At 62.2% G+C, this 23,289-nt stretch overlaps 1 protein-coding gene across 6 annotated transcripts in view; it reads right to left on the reverse strand.

The window, feature by feature from the left end:
* Nucleotides 1-23,289, reverse strand: part of Kdm4b (lysine demethylase 4B) — a 115,384-nt gene that overhangs the window by 77,198 nt on the left and 14,897 nt on the right. For all 6 annotated transcript variants that reach the window (XM_027952587.2, XM_027952586.2, XM_027952588.3 and 3 more), the window contains exons 2-3: nucleotides 12,499-12,608; nucleotides 2,643-2,794 (exon numbers count right to left, since the gene is read on the reverse strand). In XM_027952587.2, coding sequence (XP_027808388.2) covers nucleotides 2,643-2,783 — 141 coding nt within the window. In that variant the 5' untranslated portion in view covers nucleotides 2,784-2,794; nucleotides 12,499-12,608. The remainder of the gene's footprint in view (nucleotides 1-2,642; nucleotides 2,795-12,498; nucleotides 12,609-23,289) is intronic.

Genomic DNA, 23,289 nt, shown 5'->3' on the forward strand with positions numbered 1-23,289 from the left:
GCCCACCAAGTGGTACATAACCTGCTCCAGACACCATTCCCAGGTGCCCGGGCATTGTGGCCTCAGTTGACACAAAAGGGCTGAGGAGGAGTCTCAGAAAGACCCAGCCGGTGCCCACCTCTCGCCAACCTCGGCCCAGAGTGGAGCCACAAGCCAGGCTCCTGGGGCGCTTCCTGCCCAGCGCTTCCCAGGAGGGCTGAGGAAGCCGCCTCTGGGCTCTGGAACGCCTGATCAGGCCCTGCTTGTTACCTGAGCTCAAGAAAGTGCGAGGCTCCATGCCCTGGGGGCTCCCGCTAGGCGTCCCCTGCCCTGGCTCAGTCTGGACCTAGGAAACGTGCTCCCTGCTCCCAGGCCCTGCAGATCTCGGGGAGTAGGGTGGCCCGTGCAGTTCTAGTGAAAGCAGGAACCCCCAGCACATTCACACAAAAGGGTGGTCAAGGCCAATGAGACCCAGGTGAGGGGGACACACACGTCCCCATGGCTCGAACAGAGCCAGCAGCACACTGTGATCCTTCTCCCAAGAGGCTGGCAGTCCTAAGAGCCAAGGGCCCCATCTGGAAGAAGCGGAGGTGCCCGTGGCCAGAGCAGATGCTTCCCTGAGCCCATCTGTCCCCACAGAGTGGCGGGAGGAGGGACACGTGTGTGTGGTGTGCCACACGTGGGTACCAATGTGACTGCAGCTGCCAAGAGCTGAGCATGCATGCAGCATCCACCTCCCCGCCCCGCTCCCCAGGCACCCATGCACGTGCGCCAGGGCCCGGGGCCTGCCTCCACATGCAAGAGCGACCCGCGGTCACAGAAGGCAGTGCTTGAGACCCCTCGTAAGAGGGAGAAGGGCTGCAGAGCCAGGGCACAGGGAGGGCCTGGAAACAGTCCCCACCCAGAGGTGCCCATCTGATGGTTGCCCTCAGCTCAAGCCGGCCGTGGACCACCGGCCCACTGGAAGTGCGAGTTTAAGGCAGAGAGGTCAAGGCTCCGGGGACAGGACATGAAGGGGATGTAGAGGGAAGGAAGAGGGGGAGGTGGACCGGGGGGGGGGGGGGGGGGGCAGAACCGCGCCCGGGAAGTTGGGTGCCACATGCAGCCTGGGACAGAGCACTGGAAACAGGCTGGAGTGAAATGACAGGAGCAGGAAGTGCCAGGCGACATTTAAAGGAGTCTCAGAGGAGAGAACAGGACAGCCAGAGGCTAAACCGCCACTCTGCTGATAGAAAGGGTGGCCTGGGTCCCAGATCAGAAAGGGCTGCTGTGCCCTAGCAAGACAGGAGTGGGCCAGCCACCTGCCTAGCTGCCACGGGCACGAGGGGAAGGCAGGCCCCAGGACGGGAACCAGACAACCCTCCGTGGGGTCGGCCAGCAGAGCGCCCATGAGCTCGGGAGCCTTCCTGAGATGCCGGTCCCTAGCCACACAGCGGCTGGGGCGGCTCATGGAGGAGGCGGGAGGCCAGAGCCACATAGCGGGCAGGGGCTGGAGCCAGAGGTGGCGGAGGAATTGCCACCCTGCCTCACCAGGGTGTGTGACGAACACAAGCCAAGGGCAGAGGCATGGGGTCACTGCCAGCACGCAGATCCACCGCCCCCAAGGCTGCGAGGGTGGGAGTGTCATGTGAGGACCCCCAGGAGGGACGCGAAAGCCAGCAAGAGCACCAGGAAGAGCCAGGCAGGCAGGAGCGGGCTACCCCACTCGCTGCAGGGGACAGACCTAGCCTCAGGGCTAGCGACTGAGGCCTGGTCAGAGCCACCCACGGCCCGCTCCTCCAGCTTTTGAGGTAAGAGTCTTTTCTCCAAGACGGTTGGAAGAGAAAACAAGACGGTGTCTGGCAAATGAGAAGGACCTGAGGTTCACGTTCCGGCGTCCACAGGGACAGTTCTACGGACACGCACCTTGCCGCAGTTGCACGCCGTCCTGGCTCCTAGGCTGACGCCCTCACTGTCTGGCGCTGTGCAGAGACTGCGCGCCTGGGCTGAGTGGCAGAGAACCGCCTGCCAGGGGAAGCCACGGCCCCGCAGCAGCGAGGAGCACAACCCACGCGGCCGGCTGAGCCAGCCAGCACTCACAGCACCAGGCCGCAGGCCCCCTGCTGCCACCTCCCCGTTCCTTCCCTTTTCATCCTCTTCACTGTCCCGAGCCTTGACCTCGTGCGCCCCCCACAGGGTGCGGGGAAAGACTCAAGAAACCCCACAGTGCCGTCTCCAGGGAGGGGGCTGCGGGCGGGGCTCAGCCACCGGCACCCCAGCTCTCGCCCGCGCACCACGGGCCCAGACGGGAAGCTGCTCCAGCTGGGCACAGTGCCGCCCTGCAGTCCAGGCGCCCAGGCCAGGAGGACAGCGGCACTCGCTGGTTCAAGACCAGCCTATGCAGCACAGCGAGACCTTGTCTCAAAAAGCAAATTGTTCAACCAGGAATATGGAGGGAAAAAGTGAGGCCTCCTAGCACCGGGCCCAGAAGGCTCCGGGACCCCAGCAGCGGGTCCACCTCACCGCCTGCCGGCGCCCACGGGCCCTGAGAGCACCACAAGCTGGCTGATGGCCGCTGGGGAGGGCCCAGGACAAGCCGGGGTGCACAGGGACTCCTTCAGCAGGAAGGATAGCAGGGCAGTGCAGGCTGACGGCGGCTGCGCCAGGATGCGGTCATCACCCACCTTGGCCAGGCCTGCCCGGTGGGCCCCCTGCGATTCTATGTAGGCCACGTATTTGTTGAAGTCCTTAAACTCCTCCATGGTCGGGCGGAACGTCATGATTTTGCAGCTGGGGTTCTGGGCCCCGTGGTCCTCAGAGCCCATGGTGGCAGCACCTGTGGGGAAGCAGAGGTGAGCAAGTCAGCGCCGCCCCACCTCCTCTCCCTCCATCACTGAAAACACCAGGGCCACCACGGGCAGGGCAGCGGGGCCCTCGCACAGAGCTGGGGTGCAAGAGGGCTGGGGCCGGCTCACCGTGCGGGCTGAGCACGAGGGCCACCATGACGGCAGCTGGTAGAAACAGTGCGCCCTGTTTAACGGACAGGCGAGGCTGGGGGCCAGCACCCGTTTTAAGCAGAACCCTAGGAAAGAAAGCTGCCCGGATCAGCCCCTCGGCACGTTCTCTGGGTCAGCTTCAAATCAAGACGTCCGCTCCTCAGCCAGACGTGCGCGAGGGACAGCAGGGCTGCGGGCTTCCGGAGGTAAGAACGGGTGTGTGAGGGCGTCCGCCCACACACTGCCATCAGGGAGCCCGGCAGCTCGGGGCAGCCCACTGCCAGGACCCTGCTGGGCACTCTGGTACTGGCCTGGCTGGCTGCCGTCAGCAGAGCCAGGACCCAAGCAGGAGTCCTGGTCGGGGAGAGCAGAGGCCCAGTCACGCGGGTGTGCTCACCACACCACTGGCCGCTGGTGCTGCAACTATTGGGCACTGGGCTGCCCTCTCACCAAGGAGGCCACAGGCTGGGCAGCTCCCACCTGCCCCGGGAGCTAAGGGGACCAAGGGGTCAGCCCACCACCAGGAACAGGTTTCAGTCGGCCTCGGGCAAGGGTCTTCCTTGGCAGATTAAATTCTCCAAAACAAGGAGAAAGCAGTGTCCGTCTAGAGTTAGAAGAGGCAGGAACCCAAGTGCGCACACCAAGAGCTAAGGAGAAGTTTCAAAAGTTCACCTGCCTATTCCGAGAGCCCCAGAGTGACCCAGGAAGTGACAAAAGGCAAGAGAATTCCCTCCTGGAAAGGGCTCCAGGTCACCAAGATGCAGCCCACCACCTCCCCAAACGCACTCCCTGTAGTGGGCACTAGAGGGCAGCAGGCACCCAGGAACCCTGCGCAGGGCCGGACCCGGAAGCCCAGTCAGCTCCCACCTCCATGGGACGGACGGAAGTAGGGCCAAGAGGCCACTGGCCTCCTTGCCACCTGCCCTGTCCACCATGTGCCCTCCTCAACCACCGCACTGCCATCTGGGGTGCAGGGGACTGGGACCAGTGAACAGCAGCTGAGACCAGCCCTGAGGGACCCCCCCCCACCCCACCCCCCGCTGCACTGCGAGGGGCCCTGAAGGGGATGTGGCCCCCGTCCCACAGCCCTGCACTCTGCACAGAGTCCTCAGGCTCCTCCTGAGCCAGCCAGGAGGCCACAGCACTGGGAACGTGGCTGGTGGCCACACAGTGGGCAGCACTGCCCAAGTGCTTATGAAGGAAAGGGGCCATCACAACCAACCCCGCCAGAGAACAGATGCCAGTGTCGCAGGCCACAGAGGCTGCCCACCCAGAAGGCCACCCCTGCTGGAGCTCTGACCCAGCCCTGGAGTCCGAGGGGCCCAGGCCCCCACACTATGCCAGCCAGGCTGACCTACCCCCAGGGCCCTGTACCTGAATCCTCCCCTGCAGCTCCACTAGCCCCACAGCCTCCTGGACCCCCTGGTCCTTCCTGCCCTTCCACCCAGACGCCCATATGCCACTGGGGACTTCTGGGCTTGTCCTCGGGAAGCCAGCGGCTGAGGGTAGCAGAAACCTTGACCAGCACAGTGATGGCTAAATGGCCAGGGAGCACCCACGAGAGGGCACAGCAGGCCGACTGCCCGGCAGGCAGTGCGACAGGCAGGGAGGTGAGGGGCAGGCCCAGCGTGAAAATCCCTGGTCTCACCTGTCCCGAGACTCAGGTGCCCTGCGTGGGCAGTGGCTGCGGCAGGCACATCCATGCCTCCTAGGTCTCAGCCTGCCCTGGGCGTCCCCTGCAGTGCCTGCAGGACTGCACGGCAGCGCCCTCTCCCACAGGTGACCACAGGGGCCACCGAGGTGGGCAGGCCATGGAGCTAGGTGCCCAGCCCGGTTCTGCTGCCATCCCGAGTCTCCACCCTTGTGGGATGTGCCAGGACCCAATGGCACCCACCAGCTCCCGCCCATCCCCCTTTCCTTTGGGCTGCCTCTTCTGCCCCCAGGTGGCCACAGTAGAGGGGTCTCCAGCCCCCCGGGGCTCCTGCAGGAGGGGCTGCCTCCCCCTCCAGGCCTTCGGGCACAGTCACCCAGCGTCCAGGCCTGCCACATGCTTGCCTCCTGCCCCAGGCCAGCATGTCCAGAGCAGTGTGCCCAGGGCCAGAATGGAAGACCCTGGACAGCAGCTGCCAGGGCCTAGAGAGGTGCCAGGTTCATGCTCTGGAAAACGGGGAGCCCCATGCCGCACGGGTCCAGGGGCGAACCCCCGAGGGTGCACACAGCCCACGCCGCTGACACCACACTGTCAGGAGCACCTGCTCTGGTGTGATATGAGGGACCCCAGACACTGCCTTGGTAACCCAGGAGACCAGATCCCAGGACTGAGAGCTGTGACCTCTCCAACGGACTCCCCCATACAATGGATTAGTAATCTGAACGCCTCACAGGGGGCTAGTGGGGAGTGGCTGGAGGAAGCGGGCCACTGAGATCACATTGTCGTTGTTGTTTTTGGTACCAGGGATTGAATTCAAAGGTGCTTAACCACTGAGCCGCACTGCAGCCCTTTTTATTTATTCTGAGTCAGAGTCTTGCTAAATTGCTTAGGACCTCACTAAGTTGCTGAGGCTGGCTTTGAACATGTGGTCCTCCTGCCTCAGCCTCCTGAGCTGCTGGGATGACAGGCGTGTCCTCCATGAAGGGCAGGATCACATGCCTTGTCCCTGGCTCCTGGCTCTCCTCCCTGGCTGCCACAGGCTGAGCTGCTCTCCTCTGCACACCCTCCACCATGACGCTCTGCCTCCCTAGGCTGCAGCTCGGGCTCAGCCTCCTGTGGACTGTCCCGCTGCCACCAGCACCAAAACATGCTCTTCCTCCCCTCAGCTGTTCCGGCCAGGCGTCCTGGCCACTGCGCCCCAAGGCTGGCGAACACTTGCTCTCACCTGGAAACTCTCACTCTGGGACAGGCTCGCCACAAGAAGGGAGAGCAGGCCAGGGTGCCGGGCAGTCTCCGCACGTGCCTCTCCCTGCCTGTGTGTGCCCTTTCAAGTGGCTTTTTCTGTAGCTAAAGCATAAAGAAGAAAATCTAAATGGTTCACCATCTCCACAATCCACAGCACTCGCCCTGTTTTGTGAAAGAAGAAATCACAAGCCGAGCGTGTGCACACACAATAACCAGTGAGCGAGGCTGGCGCACGTCAGGAGGCTCAAACAGGAGGAGGCCAAGTTCCAGGTCAGCCTGAGCAACTTAGCAAGACTCAAGTCTCAAAATGAAATTTCAAAGGGCTGGGGTGCAGCTCGCGGGAGTGCCCGTGCCTGCCGCGTGTGGGATGGATGGCTCCCTAGTTTTGAGACAAATACCTTGGCTGGAGTCTATCCCTGGGCCCCGCCCTCCAGTTTACCAACCCCAGGCCAGGGCAGGGGGCCTCGGAGAGTCCCTGGGAAGACCACACACCGTCCAGGACAGCAGCGTGCTCCGTGACAGCGCACCACACCAACCCCAGGGTCGAGCACCAGGAAGGCTGATCAAAAGCCAGGCCGGGGTCCTGAGCAGCACTCACTAGCACAGACCCCGAGGGGCCGGCACGTCCAGGTGCTCAGCATCCCTGGAGGCAGGACATGCAAGTCGGGACCACAGGAGGTGCTCTGCACCCTCCAGGTGCCAGGGTCAGGAGGAGACAGGTGCTGGTGAGGAAGAGGGAAGCCAGGCCCTCGCACCACAGGAGGGGCGGAGCTGGGGCAGAACTTAACTGACGTGTGCCCAAGGGCAGTGAGAACTCGCCACACAAAGGCTCGTGTGTCCACGTGTCCACCACAGTGCAACCCACAGCGGCCAGGGAGCCAGCACCGTGGCCAGCCACACAAAGGTGCCGCTCAGCCTCACAGAGCACGGCGGCTCCGGGCACGGACACAGGGGGGCCTGCGTGACACCGTGCTCCGCAAGAAGCAGACACCAAAGCCACACATCTTCTCCCTGGGCAAAGAGGTGAAAATGTCCGGAAGGGACAGTGGCGGTAGAGGCTCGGCCAGCAGAAGCCCTAGGTGAGGCCTGGGTCGTGCACCTTGGCGGGCGAGCTGCTGCGTACCGGGCGGGGGCCGAGCTCCCCTGCACCAGCAAAGGGAAGGGGCTGCGAGGGGACAGACAGGAGGCCTGCGCCTGGAGCGTGAAGGTCCCGCTGCCCGGGGCCCAGGGGCCGCAGAGGGCTGCTGTGGAGGCCTGCTGAAGGCGGAAACCTCCTCAGCACCGGGCTGGTTACGGGGGCGACGCACTTGGCGCAGCTCTGACACGAGGGCCCACGGGGGACGCCAACCTCTGCCACCCGCCGACGGGCAGTCTGCCCTACGACCACAGGGGCACCCTTCATCAAGGGCCCTTCCTCTGGCTCCTGCTGGGCCAAAGGAGGTGGTGGGCTCCAGCTCCACCAAGGCCCAGGCACCTGCAGGCCACGAGGCAGCCCCGGGCCAAAGTAGGCCCCACGGCCTGGGGTCCAAGGCCCGCTGCCCCGTGCTGCCCCGTGCTGCCCGGTGCAGAGAACTCCAGGAGGAGGCAAGTGCTCCAGAAGGAAGAGGAGGAGAAGGGCGGTCACCTCCTCTTGGCAGGGAGGCGGGCCGCGAGGCAGGCCCACAGGGGAGGGTGGCTTTCCACCAGCGCCTGCGGGTCTCCCTGCGGGGAGCAGCTCCACTGTGAACCACGACGCCCTGTGCGGCCCAGTGCTGCCCAGGCCCGCCCCACCCTGGACCGGGCGCAGGGCTGTCCCAAGGTGACAGTCTCTGTGGGGCGGACCTCCTCTGTGGGGCACAGCCAGGCAGGCCCAATCCAGAGAGCAGCCAGCAAACCCTCGGAGAGGGAGAAGCCCAAGCCAAAGCAGGTCCAGGGCAAGAGAGGCCGTCAGGCAGGGACAGGGACTGGGCGTGAGCAGCAGGCATGTGGGGCACAAGTCACAGACAGATCCAGGGAGAAACAGTCCAGACACAGGGGGACATCGGTGATGCAGGGCAAAGCTGAGGTGAGCAAGGCGGAGTGGCCAGGGGAGGCCAGCTGGCACGCTGGGTGGCCAGGATAGGGAGCCTGTGCCCCGGTGGGTTTGGACGGGAAGCTGAGGGGCTGGGTAGGGAGACGGGGCCCAAGGGATGACAGAAAGCTCCCTCTACGTGGGGGATGGCCACAGGCTGGGCCAACTTTGGGACCTGAGACCTGTGCAGTGGTCATAGGCAGCACAGTACACACACAAAAATACAAACACATGAGTGTGCACACACACACCCCACAGACACACACACCCACCCCACAGACACACACACACCCCACAGACACACACACCCACCCCACAGACACACACACCCACCCCACACACACACACCCCACAGACACACACACCCCACCCACACACACACCCACCCCACAGACACACCCACCCCACAGACACACACACCCCACAGACACACACACCCACCCACAGGGGACGCCACCTCCTGTTCTGGTGCCAGCTGGCCAGGCAGGATGATGGTCCCCCAAAATGGCCATGTCCTCAGCCCTGGAATCTGTGGGGAAGTCACCTCACAGGGAAAAAGGGACTTTGAAGACAGGATTAACCAAGCACTTAGAGGGCTCCTGGCTCCCGTGTGCCGCAGGAGCACCCGCACCGTCCCGTGGGAGCGCACCCTCCCCTGCCCCCCGGAGGGCTGAGAGCAGCGCTCTGTAGACTGCAGGCTACTGGCCCTCACACGCCAAGGCGAGGGTGGTGTGTGCGTGTGCCGGGTCTCTGCTCGGGACCCCACACGCCTCAGGGCCTAGCTCCCGAGGCCCCAGCAGCCTGCTGTCCTGCCACACACGACCACCTCTTATGAGCGCTGTCCCAGGCTGCCCAGCCAGCCCCTCCACAACCTGGGAGAGGAACCAGCAGGGACGGCCAGAGATGTGTGACAAGAAGGGACACATCAGCCAGGCTGAGAGAGCCACCTGTGGCAGGCAAAAACTCTCTTGGTCACAGCCACAGCAGCCGGGGGCACCCTTCCAAGATCCTGCCCCATACAGCTCCTCACCCATGGGCTGACCCCACTAGCCACGGGCAGGGACAGACCACTGAGCGCGTGAGGCCTCCACCCCACCTACAGCGGAACTGTCGTGGCCAGGCAGCGTCCTGTCCACCTCGCCCACCCCACAGGGGCCCACGACCAGACAGTTCTCCCTCTGGACGCCGGCCCTGGGACAAAGTGCCCAGCAGCAGGATGGGCCACCAGGAGGCAGGCTGAGAAGAGTCAGGGCCACCCTGTGGTGGCCCCACTCTGTGTCCAGTGAGCACCGAGCAGCCCGGGACGCTGCCCCAGCCCTCAGTCGGCGCGCACTGCGGCTGGTGCCGGGGGACGGTCTGACCGGGCAGGTGCTCAGACCCGGCAGAGGCAGCAGCCTCGGGCTGGGACCAGAACAGCGCTCGCCCCGCATCCTCCTCGGAAGCACAGAAACCAAGGACGGGTCCTTGGAAAGTGGGAGGGGCTGTCTGAGCATGGAGGGTCAGAGCGCCCTGGGGACCGCAAGGGCCATCTCTCCCCAGGCTCTCCCCTCCACCTGCTCCCACAGGTCCCTGTCCCGGGAGTGAGACCCCTCCAAATACCCGGTGCACCCCAGCCAGCGCAGGCCCACGGCGCCCCCACCGTATAGAGGCTCCCCACTGAAGCAACTCCCACAGGCAGCCAGGACGCAGGGGCCACCTCCAGGCACAACTCTTGCAGAGGTGGCCTAAGACAAACAGCTGGGAGCCCAAGCAGGTGGCCACCAGCAGCCCCCAAAGCTGTCCTAACAAGAGCAAGGGGAGCCCTCATCTGTGGTCCCATCTGTGTGGGGAGCCCAGTGCAGGGAGGAGACAGGTCGGGTGCCAGAACACCATTGCTCACCCCACCCCACTGAGCACCGCGGTGGGCCAGCTCCTCCACGGGCCAGATACTCCTGCCTGCTGCCCAATCGTCACCACCTGGCCCCCGTGTCCCCGCCCCACCCACTGTGCCAGCTCCTGCGCTCCTCTCAGCCTGTCCCAGAGGCAGGGCCAGGCAGCAGGAACAGCAGCTCAGAGATACAAGAAGGATGAGTGCTGAGCAGAGGTGGCCAGAGGAAGCCCAGGGGGTGCCAGACACGATGGCTCAGAGGCCACACACTGGACGCTGCAGGACTGGCCGGACGGTCAGAGTTGCAGAAACCAGAGGAACAAACAGGAATACAGGCAGCCAAGGGCAGCAGCTAAGGAGAACCACAGTTCCAGAGGTCTGGGAGGTGTGCGCAGCTCACAGGGACCCAGAGCACAAGTACGAGCTGGGCTGCGGTCTGGGCCCTGGCTGACCGGGACACTGTGACAAGGAAGAGCAAGGCCCAGAAGGCAGGAAGGGCCGCCCACATGCCTAGGCATGAGCGCCTGGCCACCGTAACCCCATGACTGCCTCCTCTCGCAGTTTGAGGCCAGAGGCCAGGAGGACCTCTCCTGGGCCCTGATCCTTTGGGGCTCTCCTTGCGTTTCCCCACAGCCCTGGGCTCCAGCCCCCATCCAGCTCCTGGGCCAGCAGCGCAGTGTCATCCAGCTTCTCCCTGACTCTGGCCCTCCTGCCTCCTCCCATGAGGACCCTGGGTGACCCTGGGCCCAAATGACCAGGGTGACCCCAGCTCAGGGCCCTTCACTGATCCCATCTGAAGAGCCCCTCTGCCACGTGAGGTGACACAGCCCCAGGCTCCAGGGATCAGGGTGCTGCTTGGGAATACCGTTCAGTCTGTCACAGTCACCACCGGACTGGCACAGTCCCCAAAGAACACGAAGACCCTGCAGACCGCCACTCGGCACCCGCCCCCCACCTCCCTGATGGGAACCTGCTCCGCCTGGGCCTCCAGGGAAGACGCTCAGGCACAAACAGCCTCTGCAAGAGACACTGCACGAGGTGACCGCAAGCCCACCCTCCAAATCGTCATGGCCACAGGGTGAATGTTCAGGGACAGTGGCCTAAAAGTGCAGCAGAGGGACGCTGGTCCCCCTGTCTGCTCCACATGCGTCCTGGCCTGCATCTTCATGCTGGTGGCATCCCTAGAGGCCAGGCCCAGGCACAGGCCCTGGGGTTCCCGCCTCCCCCACCCCCACCACCCCCCCCCCGTGAGGCCAAGGCACCAGGAGCACGGCTGCAGCTGACGACCCGCGAGAGCACAGGGTGGGAGAGAGCAGGCAGGACTCGGCGCTCCCTGGCCGGCCTGTCGCTAGTCCCCAGGACTTCCAGGGCCACCCCCTAGAAGGTGTCCAAGACTCCCAGGCCTGGCCCGAGGAACCAGCCCCCCATGGGAGGAGGAGCATGGCGGAGAGCTGCCTGGAGCGTTCTCGGGGACTCTGGTCTCTACCCAATGAGGGGCTGGCCTTGCTCACACCCCATCTTCCTACCCAAGCACCCCAAACTACAGAAGAGAAATCCAGCCACCACCACGTGACCACTGCTTGGTCCTTGCTGAAAGCCGAGGAAGCAGGTGAGACCGACGGCCCTGCCCCCAACGGCAGCAGGTCCTCCAGCCTGTCCTGGGCACTGGCTTTGATTTTTAACAAGTGCAGTCCTGTCATGACATACAGGAAGTGCCCACAGCCCACGAAGTCGCAGAGGCGCCCCCGAACTGGAGCATGGCACCACACCGAGCCGCGGACTCTGCCCAGGTTCGTGGGCGCAAAGCTGAAGCTCAAGGTGTGATTTTCGGCCGTGCAGGAGGAAGCTCCGAGACCCGGAAAACACGGACCTGTTTAGGGGAAGAAACGGGTGCCACCGAGCAATCTCGGGGCTCCACTAAGGGCCAGAGGTGGAGGGGACCAGGTGGCTGAGAAGCGGCTGACTGGAGTCAGCGGTCCCTGGGCAGCCAGCACGGTGCCCACTAGGAGGGATCCACGGGCTTTCTCTACAGGACCTCGCAGGAAATAGTTTCAGATCTGCAGAGCCCAGAGTTCCGGCACAATGACCTCATCCTGCTGCTGTCACCGTTATTTACGTAAAGGAACAGGTGCAGCTGTGCCAATAAAGCTTTATTTACAAAATCAGAGAATGAGCCAGGCTTGGCTCACGGGCCACAGCTGGGTGGCTCCCCACATGGATTCAGTTCCCAAATGTGGCTGGACAGAGCAGGCCTCCACGTGGACACAAAGGCCCAGGTCTAGCCCATTTAGGAGTGGCCACCTACGTGCCGTGGACAGGTGCCTGCGTGGCACTGGACCCTGGGCGATGCTGAGTGCCACGCAGTGTCTCAATGAACCCCTGCTGTAGCCCCTCACTGTTGGTCCCCACTCTGTGCCCACAACACAAGACAAGCCAGCACATCCTGAGCGATCCCCCCCCACAGCACCAGAGGCAGCGAGCCCAGGAGGCAGGACAGGCCTTCAGATGCTGAAGGGCAGGAGCACACCGTGGACTAACCAAAGAAACATCCAAGAGCCACCTCTGCCCCAAGGTGGAGCCTCCCATGTCTGAGGGTGACTTGACCCCAGACGTCACAGGCACCAGAACCAGGCGGGCCACCGCCCCCTCCCAGGGTGCAGCCCAGAGACGCCACCTGGAGCAGGCATGGTGTCAGGCCTCATACAGCCACGAGGCAGCCAGGCCCACTTACCCACTCCAGCTTCCTGGCGAGCTCCAGGGGGCGCAGGCTGCAGGGTGACAGGAGCTCCAGGAACCGGCAGAACCTCTTCCTGTCGGGCAGCTGCAGTGAGACGGCAGCTCCTAAAAGGCACAAAACACCAGGATCACTGGCCCCGCCGGCTGGCCTTTCGCTCCCTGGGTGGGTCAGGTGCAGCAGCCGAGCGCACCGCCGCCTTGCTCGGGCTCAGCTGGACCAGCCGACGGTCAAGAACACGAGACGCGGGCGCACAGCCCCTGACCCCACAGAGCTCAGCTCCTAAGCCCGGGAGAGCGGCCTGCATCAGTCCAGTGAAAGCCAGGAGCTTCCGCGAGCCTCGAGCCAGACAGCCTCCCTGAGGCTCCGCTGTCGCTCTGCCGGGCCAAGTCAGAGGGAAAGCCACCGCCACCTCCTTCCCAGCAGAGCACAGGAAGGGCAGGGCAGGGTAGCAGGGGACTCCACCACGGGCCCCAGCTCCCCGCGGAGCTCAAGCCCTGCCCACGGGCCAACTGCAAGCAGGACAGGACCTTCAGCCTTGCTGTGACACCCAGCGCCTCACAGAGTGGCCGGAGCGCAGGCCCCTGCAGCACACGGGTGGCCCGGGCTCCAGTGTCCTCCTCTTCCTGTTGCTTCACCAGTGCCAACTCCTGCCCCACATGCAACCCCAGGGTCCCTCAGCAGGCCTGAGCTTCAGGCACGACGCTTGTCCCGGGGGCCCCGGATTCTGTGATTCACCAGGAATTTCAAATGACGAAGTCTGACAGATACCTGACGACACCAGCCACCAGCACGTGTTCTGAAAGACACAGACGCCACCAGGACAGAGCATCTGAGCGGGCACAGAGGCCCGCTGCCAAGAGCACAGCAGCCCCGCTCTTGCTCTCTGGGGGCAACAATGCCAACTCCAAAGTGGGGGGCTGGTGGCTCCAGGGCTGGGGAAGCCCAGTTCTCAGGGCCTAGCCCAAGCCTAGGCACTGTCCATCGTGACCCCTGTCCACAGTGGGTGAAGGGCCAGGCCAGCAACCTCATGGCCCCCTCAGGGAGCAGAAGTCAGGTCCCCACAGCTGGTCAGTGGCCACTCTGGGGTACAGAGGCTTGGCCCCAAACTCTGCCCCAGGCTCTGCTCAGACAAGGCCAAGGCCGGGGCCAGGTGGCCCACACAGCACCCACTCCCTAACCTGGACTCTGCATAGGGTGCCCCTCCATGGGACACAGGGAGAAGCTGCCTCACAGCGCAGACTCTGACCAAGACCACTTCAGCCAAGTAATGAGGGTCAGCACCCACCATGGGGTGGCACATGGCCTGGACAGCCTGTTACATGGAGGCCCTTCACCTCTGCATCTCCTCCCCGACCCGGCCACGAGGAAAACTTCAGACAGATCCCAGCAAGGGCTCCCCGCCACCCATCACAGCCCTCTGCAGATGGCCCAGGGTACGGCCTGGAGATGCGACAGCCCAGAGTCTACGGAGATGGGACAGCTGATGCCATGTGGGACCCTGGGTGGGTGTGGGACAGGAAGAGGACACAGGAACAAACAGGAACAAGCAGGAACCGGAATTGGACGCACACTGGAGTGGCTGTAACAGCAGCCTCGCTTCACTGACCACCAGACACACGTGGCACATGAAGCCTGACGGACAGCGGGGAGGCAGGGACAGGAACCCGGGGCTCTCTGCCCAGAGTCCCCATTCCAGAAGTCAAGCCTGCTACCACAGAAAGGCCCAGGTCGGCTAGGTATGCTGCATCCTGCTGCCCGCGGGCCTGCTGACCTCACTGTGAATTCTGGGCAAATCTGGGGCACTAAGAATAGAACTGGAAAGGGGAGCCGGGCCGCAGCGCCGCAGAGCCCGCAGGGAGCCAGGCCCCAGGCGCCAACACCCCAGCAGGGCGAGACCCGCCACTGCACAGCCGGGCTATCCGCACGTGCTGCCAGGACAGGCCCTGGGCAGGCAAGGCCCGCGCTGGCTCCTGTCTCGCTCCTCTGGCCCTCTGAAGGGCCAGCTGGTGGCCAGCGAGAAACATGCAGCAGGAAACAGGTAAAGAGCCAGTAGCACCACCATGCTGGGGGCCTGCCACCACAGAGGCCATCCCTGGGGACCCCAAGGACCCACCCCCAATCAAGCAGAGGTGGTCTCAGCTATCAGACTGCCAGTCACCCCAGAGACCCAGGGCTGACCCTGTGTGTGACTGCGTCCACATCAGACCAAACGTCCGCCTCTCGCGCCAGACCTCGTGCAGTCCTGAGAGGCAGAGAGCTAACTGGGCACCTTGGGCCAGAGACGGCTTTCATGTGCAGCCTCAGCCACCTGACCAGGATGCTCAGCGCCCAACCCAGCCCACTCCCTCCCTCCAGGGCCACCAGCCTAAAGCCACCCTCAAAAAGGATGAGCCATTTCCTGCCAACACCCAGCAGGAAGGTGACCCTTCTGCAGGGTACTCTGTGGACCCGCTCAGGGTGCGAGGCCAGGCGGGGCTTCAGAAGGGCCTGATGGCGCCGAGGCTCTGCACCCCGTTACAGGAGCTCACGCCCAGACCACAGGCAGAGTCAGCGCCACTGTGCAGGCCGCGTCCCTAGTCCAAACTCTGCCCGCTGAGAGGGCCTGAGCAGTGACACCCAGCCGCAGGTCATGGTCTCCGAGGCTCACCCGGAGCCCTGGGAAGAGGCAAGGTGAGTCCGGGGCATCTGTGCAGCCAGAGAGGAGGGATGTGCACTGGACTGGCGGGCATGCAGAAGGGACGAGAAGCAGGTCCCGTGGGACCACTGCACAACCAAGAGTGGCAGCGTGGACTCCTTCGACAGAGTAGACACACACGTCTTTACTTACAAGACACTCAGAGACTCAACGACGAGGGAAGGGCAGCTCTCCTCCCAAAGACCCCTGCTACCCGGTGCCAGGAGGGAGGGGACATGAAATCAGCAAGGGCATGTGACACGGAATGCAGGAAGTCAGGGTCGACACCTCAGGAGTTGGGTATCTGCACGGCTTTCAGCGCACAAAGAGCAACTGTCCACTGGAAACCCCAGGGGATGCCCCCTGAGCCAAGGGTCGAGGCCAACTTCCCCAGTGACAAGCAGCAGGGCACCGTGTGCCTCCTGACACCTGCACGTCACTTCTGCCTTCCTCCCCCACGTCCCTAGCGCAGGCTGGTCAGGGGAACGCACCTTGGCCAGGACAGGTGGTCCACAGAAGCTCTGACAGGCGCCCTTCAAGAATGCCAAGGTGGGTGCCAGCACATGGCCAGTTGCAGAGCACGAGACCCTGAGCCCCATCCCCAGCACCAAAAGCAAAGTGTCAAGGTCATGAAAGAAAGGTAAGGCGCTGGCCCATCCCAGGACCCTGAGGAGACAGGGTGGCCCAAGGCCCACGTGGGACCTGGACCAGGAAAGGGACGGCGGGAGGCAACGGTTGAACCCTGGTGTCACCCTGGAACTCCCTGGTTTGGAGATCTCTATGTGCTTATGTAAGGTGCTGACAGGAGGGGCACGGAATGAGAGGGACAGGGGAACTCTCTGCACTGTCTTTGTGACATTTCTTTAAGTCTAAAATTACTTCAAAGTAAGAACTTAAAAGAATAAATGCCGCTCGGTCCATTGTCTGAAGCCCAGAAAGGGCAGGTCCCAGCGGGAGAGGGGCTGCTGTGAGTGCCCAGACGTGGGGAGGGCGACACGCAGCAGCCTGCCACGTGCCCACGTGTCCCCGCGGGGCCACAGCCCCCACAGGCAAGGCCCAAACCCCACACTTCTCATCAACGTCTGCGTGCTGGGGAGGAGCCTCTTATTTATTTGGCCACATCTTTCACACCCTGAGACCCCAAAGCCCACCTGAGGGAGCTGCGGGGCTCAGCCAGGAAGACCCGCCCCAGCAGCCAGCTCGCACCCCAATGCAAAAAATGCAAACATCACACCATTCTTCCTCAATGTCACGGCCAAGACTAGATATAAACTAACTCAGGTGACAAACCCGAGTAATAAGGGTGTGGCGTTGGCAGAGGACAGAGACCAACGGGTGAGAACCGAGTCCAGACACACACCCGGACGTTAAGGTCAGCTGGTCTCCAGCGGGTGCCAGGGCCACTCAGTGGGAAGGGAACAGCCTTTCCAGCAGATGGCCCTGGGACAAGTGGGGTCCACACAGGAGAGAGCCAGAGCCCAGCTCACGGCATATTTAAAACTAAGCTGGGCACGCTGACGCACACCTGCAATCCCGGCGGCCTGGGAGGCTGAGGCAGGAGGATCCAAGTTCAAAGCCAGCCTCAGCAACCTAGCGAGGCCCTGTCTCCATATAAAATAAATAAATAAACAAAAGGCCTGGGGATGTCGCTGGGCACTGAAGCGATTCCCAAAAAAAGAAACAGCACTAACACCACGGCACTGGAGCCGAGGAGCAGAAGGAGCCAGAGCCACATGGAGGGAGCCGTCGGGCCTCCCGGAAGCCTCCCCGGAGCGCAGAGCCCCCCCACATCAGTCTGGAGTGTCAGGAGAAGTGGGGCACACACCAACCTCAGAACAGGCCGCTGCCCCGGGGGAGCAGAGCAACACGCAGGGAAGCCAAGGAGGCCTCTGAGCCTCCCTTCCCTGGGGAGAGGCCTCGAGCAGGCTCCGGGACAGCCAAGTGCACAAGACCGTGGAACCACCTGGAAGCCAGAGCCGCCACGAACAGCTGCCTGGACCCCACCTGCCCACAACGCCACACCCTCCCCAAAGCTCCCACATCACCAGAGACAGAGCAAGCAGGTGGACAAGCAGCCCTCCCAGAGGGCCAGCGAGCCAGGACAGCAGGTCTAGGACCAGGGAGGAGTCCCCAGTGCCCAGTCCACCAGGACACACCCCCCTCCCTGGTGCCTCTGGGTAGACTGCAGCTGGACTGCAGGCTGCAGGGCCATAGGCTCAGGGCTGACCATGGGGCTGCCAGCTGCAAGCTCACTCAGGACCTGGCCTGAGGGGGCTCAAGCAACCCCTGGGGCACTCAGTGTGGCCGACACACAGTCCTTCTCGCGGCACCTGCATCTTTTTGGATCCCTAACTCAGGACAGTGAGGTGACCAGGGGGACAGGTCAAGTGGGAACAGAGGTCCTCCCTGACAGAGTCTTGGCTGGAAGCCAGTGGTCAGTGGAGGCTGCTCATGGGGGAGGGCAAAGAATCCCCCTCCAAGTTTCTTCCAGAAGGTTCCACTCCCACGCTAACCCTGCCTGACCCAGGTCCTAGTCCCACCTCTTCCAGAGCCCATGACTGCTCTGGTGGAAGCTGGTCAGGCCCACTCTGCCTTGCTGTCCCTCACTGCTTTACATGGGTCACTGGCTCACGTTCTTGGTGCCCCTGCAGGGCACTGCTACCATACCGCTGCCCAAGCAAGAGCAAGGCCAGGAAGTGTGGGCAGCAGGAGACGTGGGCAGCTAGGCTTGCGCTCCTCTGGGGACAGTGAGTCTGCTCTGAGGGGAGCCGCTGACTACGGCACTGTGGAGACGTGTCAGAGCAGAGGGACGAGCAGGCTGGACTGTAGGCCTCAGGAGGGCCAAGGTTGGCAGGACTGAGGGGCAAGGGGAGGCCGCAGGACGGGGTGGCCTAGCCCAGGGTAGCAGCACACAGGAGAGAGGACCAGGCCGACGCCACCTGGCTGCCCTGGACCCTGCTGGTCACCCAATCCCTGCACTGTCCTTCACTCTGAGAATGTGACCAATCCTCCCCTGGATAACTTGGGTCTACAGCACGCGCCTGAAGTCCACAGGTACCTGGGTCATGATGACCCAACCCATCTCAGATACGGCCACGCCCCTCTGGGCAGCACCTGGCCACGCCCTGCTCCGGAGGCTGAGGGTGGGCCAGCTGCAGCACCTGGGGCCTGACACTGCAGGCCAGGTGTGCAGAGGCAGCGTGCAGAAACAGAGGCCGCGACGGGCCAGGGAGATGACGGGCAGGCGACCAGGACAGGCTCCCTGGGCCACAGTCTTGAGGCCCTGCGTTAGGCAGGCAGGCGGCTGTGGGAGCCACTGGGCAGCCATGGATGGCAGGAAGGGCCAGACCACGGGTTTGTTGAAAGACCAAGGCGCCCCCGAGAGTCTCTCCACTGTCACCACAGAAAAGGATCTGAAAGAATTCACAACCAAGTCCCCAGGTCCCTGACAGCACGCCTGCCCTCCAGGACACAGCGGTCTGTCACCTGAGCCCTGTCAAGATTCCTCATCTTTAGAAGCACACATGCACCAAAGTGCAGGGGGAACCTGACAACCCACAAGGGACCCAAACAGGCCCCAGGGCGGGCGCCCGAGGAGGTGGGGAGCAGCAGCCGGCAGAGCTGAGAAACAGGCGCCAGGAGAGAAAACCAAGTCTAGAAACACATTCGGAGCTTCGGTGGGTGACCTGGGGGGCAAGCACTGGGTAAGAACAGGTCCTTGGTGCTAGGACACCTGGGTGGCTGTGTGGACAATTAGGTCCCCACTTCACACCATGCGGAAGATCAGGGATCTGGGCCACCCAGGAGACGGCACAGGCGTCGGGAGAGCCCGGAGAACGCCCCTCAACGTTCCCAGCTGCTGTGCTCCAGCCCAATCCAGCTCCTCACTGCTGGAAATGTAACCGCCAGGTCCTGTACTGGTAGCACTGGGGCAGGCCCTTTGGGAGGTGACCAGGACCAGGTGAAGTCTAATGAGGGAAGTTCAAGGCCCCATGATGGTATCAGTGGCTTCCTAGGAAGAGGAAGAGAGGCCCCGCCACCAGCTGTGCTGTCTCACCCTGTGACTCCTCCACCACGCTGCAAGGCAACCAGGGATGTGCAGGGCGCGCACTACACTGTGAGACTTGGAGTCTCTGGAACCAAAATCCAAATGAACCTCTATTCTTCATAAATACCAAGTCTCAGGTATTTTGTTATGGCAACATGCTGTGGACTAACAGGGCACTATGACTCAATCCCAGAGACAAGGAGAGACAACAGTCATAAACGTGTGTAGATCAGGAAGGAGGGAAGAAAGGGGGACGGAAAGAAACCTCTCTGTAGGCGGTTAAAAGCGCCGTGACAACAGAGACCGAGAGAGAGTACATGCGGCGCAGGGTGCATCTCCCCAAGATATCGTAGAGCTTCAGTGGGGGGGGTGTCAAAAATCCCACAGAAAAAATGGGCAGACAGCAAAAAGAGGCAATTCAAAGCCAAGAGTGAGGACGACCTTCCTCCCACGGCAGGGCTCAACCCCTCGCATAATTACAGCAGCGCTGGTGAGACCCCAGGGCCTGCTTCCCGGCTGGCACCCGTGCAGCAGGCACTCTACATGGGAACAGCACACCCTGCTGGTGAGGTGGGGACGGGGCTCCGCAGCACACCTGCCCTGGCCCTCGCCCACCTGCAGAACTCCACCCCGCAGACTCCCCCAGGCCCTGAGAACCCAGGGCAGCAGGCCATAGGCGGCCGCAGTCTGCAGCTGCAAAACCCCTGACACAAACTTCACGCCCCAGAGGAGCAAGGCTGGCGAACACAGCATGGCGGGAGCTGCAAGTCCCATGGCCCGACGGAGCCTGACGGGAGCCAGCACCTGAGGGACACGGGGGCTGGCGACACTTGTGCACACAGGCCCTCTGAACTCTCCCTCCCCTCCAGGACATGAATGTTCTATGTTCCCAATGAATCAATGGGAAAAAGTAAAACCAACTAGAGGTGGGGGCAGTGCGAGTGCCAAGTACAAACAGAACGAGTAACCCAAACCTGAGTCCAAGGGACAGCGCAGCCACAGGCAGGGGAGAGCGGGCAGCGCCACCCAGGTCACTCCTCATGCCGAGTTAGAGCCACTGTCTTCAAGAATGGAAAAGAGAAACGCTGCTCCCACTCTGAAGGCTGCTCTGGTGTGGGGGGTGTGGTCACAAAGAAGGAAAGGGGAGGGCAGCAGGCGCCTGGCTGTGGCCATGAGATCTGAAGCAAGGTTTCAGCGAGAACTAACTAACTCATGGGCACTTGGGGGGAGCTGGCTGGGGGCAGGTGAGTGGACAGACAGCTGAAGTACAAATGACAGAGATCTATGTGCGACAGGCAGGTGCGGAATGGACACTGGGTCCGGGAACACACACACACACACCCCACCTCCGAGCCCAAGCCTGGAGGGAAAGATGGGAGCCAGCCACAAAGCGCAGGCCGCACCACATCTCAGGCTCTAAATGGCACCCTCCAGACAGAACCCGGCTTCACGGGGAAAGGCCAGACCCCAGGAGGGGGACTGCAGGAAGAGCGGGGTCAGGAGGTGTTAAGACGGGCGGGCGCTAGCCGTGGCACCCGATCCAGCACACGGGGGCTCCCTCTGGACAAATCTGGGGCCAAGTCAGCACCAGATTAATGACACCAGTGGATGACAACCTGTTCAACAGAGTCCACGAGTCCACGCCAAGGGGGGCACACTCCTAGCAGGAGAGGCCAACAAATAAAGACATGGCACAGGGAGGTGAACCACCGCCCGAGCAGGACTCAGCAGTGATGCCCAGGGCAGGCCCACAAGCCCAGGCCGAGAGGTCCCCCGATTCAAGGCCGGCCTAAAAGGGGAAGAAAAACACGGGGGCTGCAGCTCAGGTGGGGCCACCGGGCGACTCCACAGGAAGGAGGGGGAAGGAGGAGGAACGGGGAAGGAAGGGCGAGCAGTGGGCGAGGCTGGGGAGCCGGGAGCCTGCACGTGCCCACAGGACACTGGGTGGGCAGCAATGGCAAAACTGCACGGCCCGGCACACAAGCTCAGGCACCACCTCAGCCAAGGGCTCCGGGTGCCTGTCACAGAAATGCGGCCCCTGCAGGCCCCAGGCAGAGAGGTGAGCATGGGCTCTGGGATTTCCTGCCAAACCTGCTCAGGAGGAGTCGGAGCCGCCCGGATGCGGGATTGTGTTCCTCAAGAAGTCAGCCACAGAATCAAGGACAGCTCAAGCACGCTCCAGAGGGACAGTAATGGCAGCTCGAGGCAGCTGGAGCCTGGATCTCTTCCAACGCGGAGGCTGCTGCAGAGCTGGAACAGGGTCACAGGTCACAGGTCACATGGTGGGGCTCACCCACATCCACGTCCTGATTTGACAGCTCAATAAGAGGATTCTTCACCTGCCCCCCTCCATTAGTGGTGGAGGGGCCTCTGCCTGTGACCGACCCACACGGCTCAGGAAGAACAGACAGAAAGAGTAAGAACAAAGCCAGCACAGCGCGCTGCCACCCGGGAGGCCTGGACCCAAGGTGCCAGGCAGTTCCCACTGTTCTGATAACTTTCTGGTCAACTGTGTCCAAACTAAAATAAAATGAAAAATAAGTGAGGGTGGGGGATTTAACTCAATGGTAGGGCATGTATCTAGCACGTGAGGTGCAGGTCCCACCCCCAGCACCACAAAAAAATAAAATAAAAAGGGGGTTCTTGGGCAGAGAGCCAGGGTACCCAAGGGGCATGGGCCTGGCCGCCAGCACTCACTTCTGGAACCTCACACCCAAGCTGGGGTGGGGGACGGGGCCTGCCAGCTACCTGCATCTTCAACAGGCTGGAGGCCACCTGTCTAAGTAGGCCAGCAGGCTGGGGTGGGTGAGGTAAGGAAGCTCCACAGCCAGGCGGCCACCACACAGCCCAGCTCTACAGAGACGGGTCCAAAATCAACTATGTGAAACCACAGTCATTAACAAGCTAATCTTTCCATTTAATCTGCAAATTTGCCTTGGAATTCGGGTGAGAGCTTGGAAGTCTGGTAGGCCAAGGGCACAGAGGGAAGGATCTCCCTTTAGGCCCCTGAGACCCAGACAAGGTCCCCAACTTCCTTCAACACTCCTCCAAAGAGCGCTTCCACCGGACACAGTTGACCCTTGCACAGGCCAGCCGCAGGGGACTGGTGTGCCCGGCCAGCCCAACGGCCTGGAAAACAGCTGTGACCACACCACTTCCCAGACGGGAAAGCAAGGCACCGGGCACTGCAGTGACCTGCCCAAGAACCCACAGGGACAGAGGTCCACGCACAGGAAGGCCCACAGCCACGCCAGCAGGGAGGAGGTGGAGCACACAAAGCCATGTCACTGCTTCTAGAAAGAGCTCCTCATAAAACCCACCGAAGTCCAAGGAGGAGGAAGCAGCCAGTGTTCGCAGAATCTTGGGGAGGAAGCACCTCTCTAAACAGGTCAGAAACCTGAAGCCTTGCAGGAAAGGACAAATTTGGCAATAAATCTTAAAACCTTCTACGTAACAACACATCAAAAATAAAACTGAAGATATACAGGGAACTGAGATTAAAAAAAAAAAAAAAAAAACCCGACATAGAGGTTATTATAAATCAGTGGTTCTCAGGGTGAGTCTGCCCTAGGGGCGCCTGGCAATGTCTGAGGCATCTGTAGCTGTCCTGTTTGTGGGGACAAGCAAGATAATGGCCTGGACTGGGTGGAGTCCAAGGATGCTGCTCAGCACCCTGTAGTGCCCTGGACACCCTAGGCCAAAAGAGGACCTGGCCCCAAATTTCCACATTACCAAAGGGGAGACACCCTGTTTTAAGTCAGAAAAACCATGAACCCCCCCATTCAACAAGTGGGAGAGGCTATGGGCCAGAAATTCAATACAGAAGTATGAAAGGACATGTACAAAGGAGGGGCAGGCTGGGTGCAGTGGCTTGACTCGGGAGGCTGAGGCAGGAGGGTTGCAAGTTCAAGGCCAGTCTTGGCTGCGTAGTGAGACCCTGTCTCAAAATAAAAAAATAACAAAGGCTGGGATGTGGCGCAGTGGTGGAACGCCCCCAGGTTCAATTCTCAGTACCAAAAAAAAAAAAAAAAAAAGGAACAGAAACTGTGGCTGATGCCAGTTC

Source organism: Marmota flaviventris, chromosome 1 (genome assembly GCF_047511675.1).
Source record: "Marmota flaviventris isolate mMarFla1 chromosome 1, mMarFla1.hap1, whole genome shotgun sequence".
Classification (NCBI taxonomy): Eukaryota; Metazoa; Chordata; class Mammalia; order Rodentia; family Sciuridae; genus Marmota; species Marmota flaviventris.